We start from the raw sequence: 14,025 nt of genomic DNA, 5'->3' as shown, positions 1-14,025 counted from the left end.
AGAGGGTTGTACACACTACACAGGCTCAGTTTAGTGCCAGTCAAGGGTTAGAGTGTCTTTTATGTTTTCCTCACATTAGATACCTGTACAGATGATCAGGCTTGTTTCTTGTGCTTTCGTTATGAGGGTTGTTTATGTTCATTGCTGGGCTTGGGTTTTGCTTGGTTTATCTCCTCTCATTATGATTGCAGAGTCAGGTTCACTCTGTGTTTCTGTTCACTTTTTGGGGGAATATTGAGGAACGTTCCCACTTCTGGACTGGCTGGCTTTGAAAAAAAACCCCAAAAGCCACTCATGAGGAACAGCACCATGTTCTCCTCCGTGCTCCTAACAAAGCCACTTAGAGCCTGCAGCACATGAGATGGACAAGGTGTGTGGGCCTGGGGCATGCAGCTCCTCCTGGGCTTGTGCCTCTCTGTGGCCATCCCGCTGGTGTTTTTTCCATATCACTGGTAACACTTTTGGAAAATCGGAATAGACCTATTTATCCACTTGCTTATTTAAATGCAGACTGGCAGAGTGGCTATTTAACGTAATGGAGTCAGCAGAAGAGATGCTTAGGACATGAGTGCAGGTCTATCATTGAAAGACCTCCTATGGGATACTGCAGCCCTCTGGAACTTTTTGGCTTATTAAGAAAGTTTTGAAGTACTTGTGTCTCTAGCATGGATAAAATAATGCAAACTTGCTACTGATGCCAAATATTGTAGCCAGCAGCAAGTCTTTCTCATTCCCACTGATGTGTCTGGATCTTCAGACTTCTCTATTTTGGCTCTTGTAGGTAAGTGACTTTGAGCAGAAGAATGAAATATCTTGTTGTATATTGAAATCTTCATTTCTTCCAAATACCTACAGGTACTCTTGACTTTACTTTGTAATTTCTTAATTATAATATATGAAATCTTCCACTTTGCTTTTCTCTGGTATACTATTTTCTAGATAAGGGATCATTCTAGGGGTTAGGTCGATAATTTCAAGAATACAGAATGGATTTGGATGCACACATTTCCTTGAAATGAGCAGCAACTGTGTTTCTAATTTAATGGGGTGATTCTGAAAAATCACAGACTTATTATTTCCTTTTAGTGAACAGATCATCTGTAACATGGAAAGCTGCAGCGTGTAAGCAAGTTCCTGGCTACATCAATTTTCACCAAAAGCAAATCTAGCAGTGTGTGTTCTATATTTCTTTGGTTAATAATGCAAATTAAGTTGCATTTGGTAAATAGAAAGATGTGTGTTGCAAAAGTTTTCCAATGTCTCACTTAGAGTGTAATAAACTGTGTGTTGTTCACTAGCTTTGTGGCTCCTCTAAGTTTCTGATCGTATGGTATAAGAAAAATCGATATCTCATTTCTCACATCAGCCAGATGGATAGGCCAGGCAAGGGCTTCAGCCAAGGCTTTGTGCCATTCTGACAGGGAAAAAACATGTTTTCCCTATTTCAAGCTCTACTGTTTACAAGCAGCTATTGACAGCTTTGCAGTACTTTCTCCAGGTAAGATCTATCATGGTAGAGCTTTAAAGTCTTGCTGGCTCTGCTGTATTTCTTACCACCCCTCAAGTGCCAAGTACAGTCATAAATTCTTAAAGTGGTTTTTACTTTTGCATGTGCTCGCTAAATGTTGAGATTAGCCAAGGAATAAAGGAGATGTTATGACTTTGTGATCAGCCTGACTTATGCTGATCCTCACAAAAAAAGGTATCATGAGATTTTGGCTTACAAAAAACTGGCAACTACACTTCTGTGCCCTCTGATGAAATTAGTTTCCCTGTATGGCTGTATGGCAGAGCTCTTTATATCTGTTGCAGAACAAGTTGGTGGAGAAGCAACTGGCAGTAGAAACAGGGTGTTTTTCTGCTACGTGGATGTCATGGAACACATTAAAATAACAGGTAATTTTTAATACCAGGTTTAGGGAGAATACCAATATTGGTATAAAAAAAAATGTTCAAAGTTAGAAGAGAGCTGAAAGAAGTTATATTTTGCAATGCATTCACTAATAAAATTAAAAACATTATTAGTGAAAGCATTGATTTTCTACTTTTATGCACAATATATCATAATCACATCCAAAAAAGACTATTAAAAGATAATTGGACCTTGTGATTGCCAAGTGAATCACTCATTTTACAGGAATGCCAAATAAGAATTATTCATTTAGCTCTCGTTAGCCGTCCCACTCACAGTGCTTATTACACATTATTTTTTTCCATAGAGAGACACTGCTTGGCAAAAGAAACTGCATTCATTTGCCTGATTCATGCTCTCTTGTAAAACCTCTGTATTAACAGGGGCTGAGTGTACGAAGAGTCCTCCACAACAGTTTCTTCATAGCTATGTCACTGCCTATGTGATGATTGTGAAGTTGGCTTCAAGAAAGCTAGTGCTAGCATTTAGGGCATCTAAAGCACTACCAGTATGGCCTAATTCCCCTGTAATACAAGAAATTTAAAATTCAAATGCAGGTACTCTATTTTCCAAATGTCACCATCAGGAGAGCTACAGAGGCAGCTCAACTCACAGAGGGAATTTGTGTGCAAATGCAGGTCCTTCATATACTGGTGGAAAGCAGCAGAATACAGACGAGATCTGTGCAACACTTTTATATTAAATCCTCTTAAAGTGCAAACCAGTCCAAGTTCTATGATGAACCCAAAATCCCAGCCTGGGTCTTCCCTCTGCTTTGCCACATCCAGTTCCTTCAGACCTTGAGGTGTCTGGGAAGCCAGTCCTTGTGCAGACCCAGAGTCACAATGGCCACCCCTGGGCTGAGTTTGGTTACTCTGGGGCCTCATCGACACAACCTTACACCGATGTGTTTTATCATAGCGCAACACTGCAAGCTCACTGTGAGCCCTTCATTTCCCCTTGAGTTTTCAGGTTTAAAATTTTAAACTGAAACCAGGACGCTCAAACCTAAGGCAAGGTTCATGAGAGTCTCAGAGAATGAAACTAGGAGCAATGACACAGTCCTTCCTGATGTCTGAATAAAACTATGAAACATAGTGGGACTGCATAAAGCTTCTTAAATGAATGAGATGAAGCTTTGGAAGCCAGGTTTTGGGTTGCAAAATTAAATATTGTGAGGTATGGATCCACTTTCCTTTCATTTGTGACTTCTGAAGTGCAACTGATTCAGACAAAAGGTTCTGTTCTGGCTGATATCAACAGAAAGCTCAAAATCAATGACATCATATATCAACACAGGCAAAGACAGAATATAATGCTCCCTACTGTACCTTTTGAAGCTTACTTTTGTTAAAAGTGTACTGTACTGTTCTTCTGGAAATGGAATTTAAAGATAATTTTGTCAGAGACGTCAGAAAGTGCAAAGAAACAACATTTGCACAACTCACTTTTAGCGCGTCTAACTTCAAGACAGAAATTGGAGTTAAGGGAAGAGCACAAACAACAACATAAAAGCAATGCTTCCTCCTTTTCTGACCGATTGCATGCTCAGATTGCACTTAAAATTCTCAGGGGATGTACAGATTGAGATGAAATATTGGTTTGGTGCAATGGCAGCATGGAGATCATAGCTATAAGCTATTTTTGTAAAGCATAAATCAGTGCCTGAGCACCAAACCATAGGAATCTAGCATTAAATTCATATACTATCACTAATTATAATTGTTTACTTGATGATATATCATCACTCATGCAAGTAGCTATAAGCTATTTTTTCCACCCATAACCACGACTTGTGTACAAGGCAATGACTGCTGAAAACTGCCAAGCGTAAATAAGAAAAAGGATATTTTTGTTATTGGTAATTCTGTGCCCACTTGAGAAACTGTTTCTTCTCACTACAACCCAGGGCACTGAACAGTTCCTTTCCCAAAGAGTTTATTTTTCAACAAGGTAAGGCAAGCAGAGGCTCAGAGAACGAGATGCAGCAGCCAAGATTCAAGACTGAGTGACAGTCTGCAGTCAGCATGTTAATTCAATGCTTTTTTCCCTTAAAAAAGAAACACCTGAAAACACTGTAAGCAAGGATAGGGTATAGGGGCTGTGAGGGAGAATCCTGACAGCTTTGGAACAAGTGACTAATTAGTATGGAGAAGGAAAGGCTTAAAGTTCAACGTGCTGCTGTGACTTGTTTCCTAAACTGTTGGGTGTCTTGATCAGTTAATTTTCAGCATTTCTCAGCATGTGCCCTCATCCTCAACCTGCAGCTGAGAACATTGCCTCTGGAACTGGGTTCTGCCCAGCAGGTGCCAACGCTTTCACTCTGGGCTCGCAACTCATCAGTGGCTCACAGATGTCTGCTGGCATCAGCCGCAGACGTGATCCTTGCTGCAGCCTTTGCTGTAGCTGTCTTTATCCCTGCTCCCCTGGTTGAAGATGTCTTTCTGATCTCCCATGCTGCATCCTTTTTCTTCCTTTCCCACATCCATGTGGGTCAGAGCATGGCACACCCATTCAGTCCAACTGTCCAACAACATCTGAGGTCTATCTCAGATCAGCCTTACAGTGTTTTGGGGTGGGTTTTGGAAGGAATATATCTTTTCCCTTAAGATTATAATTTTGTTGCAGCAGCTCCAGCTAGCTGGAATTGTTCTGATATGACAAAGAGGAGTTCAGGAGACAAAGTGGGCTGAGCTTCATCTCAGTCCCTTGCCTTTAGCCATGTCCACCAAAGCTTCCTACATTACAATAAAATCTTACCAATCATTCTGCATTGGTGACTGAGAGCCCACTGGCTTCAGCCAGACCTGCAGGACCTTGCTGCCCAGAGGGGTGGTGTGGTGGCCACTCCCCTGCCCTGCTGTCCTCAGATCTCACTGACATTTGCTGTAGTCTTCTGGCCACTGCTTACGCTGGCAATATCAGCCACATCTACTACTCGCTGCTAGTAGTTTGCTATGGGGGTGTTTATACAGTTCGTGCTTGGTAGCATGCCCAGATAACAATGGCTAAAGTGTTAGTGAGGTGAGTGTGCACAGCAGGTGTGAACACAATACACAAAACTGCTCATTCTGGAAAGATGGTTGCCCAAAACTGGTAGCACCATGAGGAAAGTAGGAATGGTGACATTTACTTGAGATAACCATCAGCTGAATTAAACAGTAGACAGGGGATTACCAAGAGATTTATGAGAGTAGAAAGAGTCAGCCTGGAAAGAAAGTTCAAGGATGCACGAGAAGTTGTGACCGGGGACAAAACCCAGGAGTGGGATGAAGGAAAAGACAGCCACCAAAGCCAGGGTTGGTGCTGCCAGCAGCAGCTGGCCACTGCTGGATGGTGTGAGGAGCCTGCACACAGCTAGCACACTGACGCTGATGGGTGTAGAGCCACAGGGTGTGGAGGGGTTTGTGGGGTGTCTTCTCACCAGTGGATGGATTAGTGGGTAGGGTGCATGCAGAGCACCCACATCTCCTCAAGGAGAAGTGCATGAGTTGGGGAACCAGCACCCCAGAGGAGGGGGGTGTGCCTAACCATGCATGTATGTGTGTGTGCAGGCTTAAAAGTTTTGGGGAGTACTCATGGAGAGTGTGCTTAGAAATTCTTGGATGTTTAGCAACATTTGCTAAGTTTCTTGAATTGTGGTTTATCTGCTGTGTTGCCAATACCGTTCCTAAATGTGTAGTTGAATGCTTGTCAGTTAGTTAGGTGCTGCTAATAATCAGATAAATAGCTCCATTCCCGTCTGGCATAGCTTGGAGACCTGAGCTCTGTCCCTGTGGGGCACCCTCCTTGCCCGTCTCCCGTGCCATGACATTACAAACCACGGTGTCATGGAGTGGGGTTGGAGAAGACGACCCCACAATCCAACCGTCACACCCCAGCAACACCCAGCTCCCACTCTTCCCTCCTGTCGACAGTGAGAGAATTAACCTGGTGCTGCCTGAGATTGAGGTGCATTTGGCCGGCTCCACCATAGATGAACAACTGGTTCTGAACCTCAAGAGTACCCTGGTGGACCCTGTCATGAAGGTGAAGCTCATAGGAAGAGGCTTCCTGAGGTGGCTTGTGGAGGATAATCCTGAACTGGACAACAACAAGAGTATGGCTTGCACCAACCAGGCTGTCTATGTCTCCAAAGCTAAGAATTTCCACACAGAGGGTAAAACACTGGAAAGAGGCACTGGTTAGCTGAACAGCGTCTTAGCATTGGGCTAGGGAAGCTGGGGTCAGACCTTGTTTTCCAGTGGGGAGGAAGTCTTCCTTTTGCCAATGTCCATGTGCTCTGTTTCTATCCCATGGCATACTCCTTTTCACTACATCATATGGCAACCAGGGCTTCATGATGAACAGCAGCATTCTGGTATGATCAGCAGTATTTGAGAGTGGGAGCAGTCTCCAAAAGTTGGTGGCTGTATCTGTGAAGTGAACATTTGTTGCACAGAAATCTATCACAACCTCTCTAGCGGTAGGTAGGAAACCTTTAGTCAGAAGCACATCACTGAAGCATTCTTTGATCACCTAAAATGCTTACCTTCAGCGTTCTTGTTGACTTACATGCCAGCAAGTACCCACTGAATATACAGGCTTTGTTATATTTGTAACTATAGTAAAGGCATTATTAGGGATACTGCTGTATCTTTACTGAGGGACAAGAAAAATGTGTGACATATACTGAAAACACCTGAAAAAGTGTGATTATTTCACTGAATCAGAGAATGGTTGAGGTTGGAAGGGACCTCCGGAGGTCATCTGGTCTAACCCCCCTACTCAAGCAGGAACACCTAAAGCCAGTTGCCCAGGACCGTGTCCAGATGGCTTTTCAATTTCTCAAAGGAAGGAGGCTCCACAACCTCTCAGGGCAACCTGCTTCACAGTGAAAAATTGTTTTGTGGTGTTCAGAGGGAACCTCCTCTGTTTCAGTTTGTGCCTGTTGCCTCTTGTCCTGTCACTGAAAAGACCCTGGCTCCAACTTCTTTGCACGTCCCCTTCAGAAATTATACACCCCAACATGCACACACATAAATGCAGAGCTACCTATTAAAATGTACAGATTTATTAAAAAGAGTAAAAGTCGGTGGGATGTAGTGATCACCTAAACCAGTGAATTATTCCAGGGGAAGCTTAAAGCAAATGGAAGCCACCTAGGAGGTGCACTTCCCTTTCTCAGCTCCTCTTTCTTAGGATCTGATGGGAATCCTGAAAATTTAGCCTACAGATCATAGGTGGTCACTGCTCTAGATTAGTTTAGTATTGAAGTTAGACTGTGCCAAAGCAGGGAAAACTGTACTTTAGAGCTATGACCGGCAGTGGTCAGGCTTCATTTCTTTCCAGACTTGAAGGCTCTACCTCACCCAAAGGTCATTTTCCCCTTACACATGCATTAGAGTCTTAGCCTTGATGTATTCTGTAGGCTACCAGATGTTACAGCCCTGACGGAAAAGAGGGAGAAAGGCTGAGTGTTGGAAAAATTATTTTTGCCATTATAAGAACAAGTACCTGTAAAGCACCTCAGTTCTAGACCTTTTCGGCTAAAGTTCAAATTGGTGTTGCTTAAAGAGACACTTGAATCCGCATTCTGCCACTTACACATATATTCCTGTTTTCAAGAGTTGAGCACCCACATCCATCAAGACTTGCCAATGCAGTACAGCTTAATTTACAACTGTAACTCAGTCTCTTTCCTCCTTTCCAGCATTGATTACATCTCTGTAGAAGTGCTCTAACAAGTCTGAGAAAGCCATTTTAAAACATGAAAGAAGATACGGACCTGACCCTCTTACCCCGAATACTCTGTGCCCCGCACTGATGTTGGCATGCAAGGAATGTATGTTTGAACAGATTGCTGCCTGTGTCAGCTTTTGACACTCAGCTGCTAATATGCTCTTGATAGCATGTTACTATCTGGCTTTTGATCTTACCGCATGCCCTATTTGGGTCACGTCTGATGTCTCTGTAAGAAGTGTATATATGCGGATCTAGGTGCCTGCTGACATATTTCTCTTTAACCCTGGTAAGCCCTGCCGCCACACAAGAAACTCAGTATTGTCTCCTGTGAGATAAAGACTGCTGGAGGAACTGACTCCTGGCAGTCACTGAATATGACTGATAAGAGCTCTAGGATAATTAGATACAGAAAAGAAAAAGATGAGTTTCAGCGCTACTAGGGATAACCATCCTCATGACCAGCAGAAACCCTGCAATCGGAGCAAGCCAGAGGCAGGAGCTCGCAACCCTATAGGCAGTTTGAAACTCTTCAAGCGCTGCGGTGCACCGTCAGTCCCACCCCAGGAAATCCCGTGTGTCCTTCATAGAAAGGTCACCCCTCAACTCACTCCTACCAGCAGCCTCTACACTTTTGTCACAGCTAAAGCCATCATCTCCCTTGCTGGGAAATACAAGCTGGAGCACTTTTGAATTAACACAATAAATTATCTGGAACTGACTTAAATTTTCCGGTGTGACTGAAGTTCCCAGGTTCTGCTGAACACCAAGACGTGTGGTATCCCCGGGTGCCTCTGGGGAGCTAGCTCTTGGGAGCACTCTTCCACCCCTGCAGATGCTGGGAAACTTTCTACTGTGTAATTCATTCCGTCGCACGGTTTCAGGGGAACAAGGTTCCTGGAGCCCATGTAGAGGGCAGGTGCTTCTGTGAGACGGGGCTCACATCCAGCAGCCATGGGGAGCCAGGGAAAGCAAGTGCACCTTCCCTTCCAAGGTGAATTCAGCGACACCGTTTAAGGCCACCTTCCTTTTGAGTCTGAGGGCCTGTGCAGAAAGTTAAGCGCAGCTTTAGCAAGCAGGCACAATTCAAAGAAATCTCTTTAGAAGTGATGCAAGACAAGCCAGCAAAAGTGGGATTAAAGCTGTACGTAGAATGAAATAAGTATCTGCAAGCCTTTTTGCACCACAGGGCCTACTTCAGCCCTGCACACAGGGCCAGGCTCTCAGGCCATACCTGCAGCAGGACTGAGAAATTTGGACTCTTTCAGTAAATCTCTACTCTGTGCTGGGGCTGCAAAACAGACCGCTCACACCAGGGCCCAACTGCAGATCGTTCCAGGAGGGGAACACTGATTTCTTTCAAGGTTAAATTGCAGATCTGCTCACAGTTCAAAGTCTTTCCTTCTACAAAAACAAGAACATTGCCAAAATAACTTAAAGACAACATCATGTGAGATAAGGCCCTGGGACTATCAGGTTTCTGCAAACTGTCAGAATAGAGAACATGACTTTCTTATATTGCAGTTATCTAAGAGGCTGATGAATTTTAGTTTCCTCCCTTTCAGACTGTTTTAGGCATTTTTTTTTCTTCAGAGTTACAGCTCTGATTGATTGAAAATGTTGTTATGCCATCTGGTAAATCTCCCATGCTGTGAGGAAACAATATCTAGGCTCTTCTGCCAACAAGAATATCCAGTTTAGATTATTAAAACTCGAGGCATCATTGAATTCATCTGCAAAAGGATGCAGTCAGCAGGACATAATTCTAGCAGTCCCACATCCCCTAATATTGTTGTTCAAAGTGAAGTTTTGGCACAAGCTACTGGAAGGAAGGAAAGCTTACGTGTGGAAGATAAACTGCCAGCAGATACATATGTTTAAAAGAAATAGGTCTTGGATGAAGAAAAGAGTCAAGAGTCAGTCTTATCTGGCCAGAAGAGGCCAAACTTATCCCTGCATAGGCGGGATAGTCTTTCATTACAGGCAGTGGGACCTCACCCACAAAAAAAATGAATTTGATTAAGAGGAAGCGGCACAGAAGCAAAGAAATTTGAAGGAATGGATCATAATTTTCCTGTCTCACGGTTGTGGAGAGAAGAAGATATTATAAGATATTATATTATAAAGATATTATAAAGAAAATATTATTCTTTTTTGTGAGAGGGGGTCTTTTGCACAGGCGAAACAGAAGTTTCAGATCATATGCGCAGTGTTGTAGACAATGATAAAAGAGGACTGAAGAGTTATTATACTGCTTTACTCCCACAATGCCTATTAGTGCTTATTTGGAAAGTTAAAAGCCTGTGGCACTCCATTTTGATAAGTCAAAATCCTAAACAGTTTGTGAGGAGCTGCAGGTTTGCTCACGTTGTGTTAAAATGAGGCAGATTAGCAGTTCCCAAGTCTGCCGACTGGTAGGGGCCCATACATCCAGCAGCTGACCTGCAGAGGCGATGCACAGTCCACCCTATACCATGCATTTATGGCACTTTGGGTGCAACACCAGATGGTAAGGACACCTTGAATTCTGGGAGAAACATCAAGGTTTCCATAAGGTACAAACATCCTAAATGTTTAAAAGTCTTCTGACAGCAGGGTGTTGTTTGGCTTTCAGATGGCTGGCTGGATTCTGGGGTCTGCATCTTTGACTTCCACTTCAGCTTTCCTCCAAGTATTCCCTCCACATTCACCAGCAAAATTGTCTGTATCTCCTACTTTGTTCAAGGGACTTGCTGCAGCCACCAAATTGCCTTAGCTAAAGAGGAGAGATGTTTACTGTTGCAAGGAACTGCTGGTGACCACAGAAGACACATGAAAGACACGGTAAGGGGAACAAACTACCTGAGTTGGAGACACACAGACCTACCCTGTTCTGATCCAGAGCTGTAACTGCTTTCTACTGAGTGTCCATGAACTTTTACCTCTGAGCTTCCTCATTTTAGCATTCAAATGACACTTCAGTATCTTCTTCCATCTTTGTCCTAGGGCTTGCACCAAGATGTTTCTTTTCCAGCATATTAGGTGCATTGTAAGACTTCAAGAGTGACATGTAGGGAGCACTTTGAGATCCAGGATGAGGGAAAAGGGAGGTTATTCTCCTGCTTTGGAGTCTAAGCCTTGGGCAAGCACCACCAAATAGGAGGTGCCTTTTTTACCGAACTCTACCTAGACTGGGACAGTCACTCAAAGGTCAAGCTAGAACATGATGATTCTAATAATTTTGTGGCCTCCCTCTAAATTTGGGTATGGATAGCTAAAGGTGACAGTGTTTACACATGCACACATGAATTCTTTGCACAGATGCTCAGGAGGACTGTGATAATTCAGCCATGTCACTTTTGGTGCAGAAAGGAAGACTGTCCTCTGGGTTAATGGTGGGGCTTGTGGGGAGAGCTGAGCAGCCTCAGCTGTTGCATTAGAAGTTTATGCATGTGGTGTTTGGGAATCACCCCATATCCAGCAACAAGAACTCACCATGCTTTGCCTTTCCACTCACCCTCTCCATGCAGGACCCACTGGTGGTGGAAGCTAGGAAGGATGTAATTTATTTCTGCTGCTTCAGTCATGGCTCTGTGATCCTTCAGATTTTCCTGAAGAAAAACATATTTTGCCCTGGTGACACCATTGTCTTCATGACACATACTGCCAAAAGGACATGCAAGTATGTTAGAAAAGTAATTTTTGCTGTACACTGCATCGACCTGGATAGTGGCTTCAGAGGCAGGGGAGAACAATGCTCCTTGAAAGACTGAAGCGAAGTGACAAGGTTGGAGTGCTAGACAGATATGGCTCCCTTTGAGACCATGAGAGTTACCAGTGTGCTGGTTCTGCCAAAACCCTTGCCTGTCACCAGCACTCTCATGGAAAATAGGATGGCATTCACGTACGAGCTGGTAGGCACCTCTGGTCCTCCTTGTACCACATCCACCATCGTGGCAGGGTGCCCATCATGATAGCAGCCACACCAGAACATTTCTCTGCAGAGCAGAACACCATGACTCTGCATGAAAATGAAGGTGACATCTCAAAGGGGGTAAGCCTTCACAGAGACATTTCTGAGACTGACCCAGGAGCAATTGCCAGCAGATCGACAAAATAAAAGATTTTTCTGCAAAATCCATGCACACTAGCTGCATGCTTTCACAGGAGGAGCCTGGTCTTGCAGAGATGTGCCACCAATTCCCAAAACAAGAGGAGTAAAGCTAGCCAAAGCCCAAGGTCAGGAAGGCACATAAGGGGAGCCTGTAATTCTGTTAAACTGACTCCTGACAACTGGATAAGGAAAAGCCGGAGACTCAGCAGTGGCCTAGGCAGAGAGGGGACACTTTGCAGGCCCACAGGATGGCCGTGCTCTTGTCCATGGGAAAACAGCCCACCCCGGCCTTATCTCAAGGTACGAGGCAAACATGCAGACCCTGCTGGGGGTGCAGAACAAGGTGTTTGAAAGCCAGCTGCGAGGTGAGCCAGATGCCTGGCAGAAGGCAGACTGCTTGCTGCAAGGGGACCTGCAGGAGCTGCTCTCAGCGTGGCAGGGTGGGTGACTGCAGGGCCTGGGAGACCCCTGGGGCAAGGATGGCAGCCAGGCAGCTAAGGGACATGCAAGACCTGCGGCTGCTGAGGCAGAGGGAGGGCAGCAGTCTGAGAAAGCACCCGGTACCCTTCATTGCCCCTGCGATGAGAAGCAAAGAGCAGCCACCGGCTCTGCTCCACCGTCACCCGTTTTCACACGTGGAAACCATGGGTCAGCTCCATGCAGAGCACACCCTCCGCGAGCTGGCGGGTTGTGTGGTGCTGGGGGGAGGCTGAGACAGCAGGCGGTCATCCTGCCAAGCTGAGGGACCGGAGCAGGCCAGAGAAGCAGCTAGTCCCGGGGACATGATGTGTGTGTCCATGACATGACATGCCGCAACCACATGCGCTTGTATGTATGTGTATGTAGGTTTTGAGGTTAGAAGGGTGTTTAGGATTTTATTGGTGTTTATTAACATTTGCTAAGTGTCTAGTAACGCAGTTTATCTGCTGTATTGCTGATATTGAACCTGAATGTGAAGTCCGTTGATTGCTGGTTAGTTAGGTGCTGTTGAATAAATCACTCTGATCCTGATGTGGTTTAAGCCATGCAAGCTGAGCAGCTTTGCCCGGTGGCAGGCTGTTGCTGTGGTTTGCCCCAGTGGGTGCCAGCCAGGGAGGGCTGCCCTGCCCGTGCCCCCTGAGGGCTCCGGCCGTGTCCCCAGGCTCTGCGGGAGTGCACGGGCAGGGCAGCTGGCCTCCGTCACCCCTTGGCACAACCTCAGTCCCTCAGCAGGGCTCTTGCAGCAGCCGTCTGGTGGGACTCACCAACCAGCAAAGCTGTGGCCTCAACACGCACGCAAGCAGCACCTCCCATTCCGCACTGCTGTGTCGCCCCATTTTGTTCCACGGGAAGGGCGATGAGGAGTGGAGAAGCTAAGCTGAAGACCAGTGGGTGTCCCTGGATCCCCTTCCCAACATCTGTTTCTGTACCCAGTGTCCTTTATAGGACCAAAAATGCACCATTGACCCCTGTGGCTCACACCACTAAACACCTGTGTGCATCTCAGTGCCTTCCACCTCCAGCCCACCCCCTGTGCTTTTGGCCCTTTGCCTTCTGGCATGCCATCTGTGGCACGTTCCAAAATCCTTTCCTGGTCTCCAGACTGAAGGAGCCATCTCCAGCCAGGCGGGGAGCAAAGGAGCCGTGCCGGCGTCCTGCTCCCACTGCACTCAGGGCCCCATGCCGGGGGATGCTGCGTCTCGCCCACGCTGAAGTACACTGACACCAGCAGGAGACAGAGGTTTCGCAGGTGAAATGCATGGGCAAAAGAAACTTTTCTCGCTGTTGGGAGAGATGTCTCGCTGCTCTGTGGCCAGGCCCCCCTGCTCACAGAGAGCCCCAGCTTTCTCCTCCTACCTCTGGAGACTGCTTAGAAATGAGATTACACCGACCAACTTTAATTTACAGCAGCAGCAGGCCTGTTAGTTGTGACTTACATACACTTTGGGCAGCAGATCGCCAGGCAGCCCCAGCCCAGGGTTTTGCATGTCCTCAGCTGTCTCCGTAGCTGCCCAGGCACGTGGCCGGTGCCGTGCGTCACGACACATCGAGGGAGCCCAGCGTTTCTCCCACCACCTGCCTTTCACCATTCCCTCTCTGTGCACACATTGACCTTGATTGGCAAAACACCCCAGTACTTGTCATGTTCTGCTGCTCACATGCGCTCTCACTGGGCTAATGTTTCCCCTCATCTTGTCCCTAAAAATAGCATTTATCACATTGACACTGGCAGGGCCCTTTCACATCTCAGACGAGACTGTATATCAGGATGCTACAAGCAGAATCCTATTACAAATACATTGTTGTTTTACAGGTTTCC

General features: G+C 45.7%; 1 protein-coding gene across 1 annotated transcript; it reads left to right on the top strand.

The window, feature by feature from the left end:
- Positions 1–5,719: 5,719 nt before the first annotated feature.
- ARRDC5 (arrestin domain containing 5) lies at positions 5,720–11,385 on the top strand. The gene is made up of 3 exons (XM_075727889.1): positions 5,720–6,071; positions 10,248–10,456; positions 11,143–11,385. Exons 1-3 carry the CDS (start codon positions 5,720–5,722, stop codon positions 11,383–11,385), a joined length of 804 nt encoding a protein of 267 aa, XP_075584004.1.
- The last annotated feature ends 2,640 nt before the right edge of the window (positions 11,386–14,025 follow it).

This window comes from Pelecanus crispus, chromosome 1 (assembly GCF_030463565.1).
Source record: "Pelecanus crispus isolate bPelCri1 chromosome 1, bPelCri1.pri, whole genome shotgun sequence".
Classification (NCBI taxonomy): Eukaryota; Metazoa; Chordata; class Aves; order Pelecaniformes; family Pelecanidae; genus Pelecanus; species Pelecanus crispus.
This window is presented reverse-complemented; position numbering and strand designations above follow the sequence as displayed.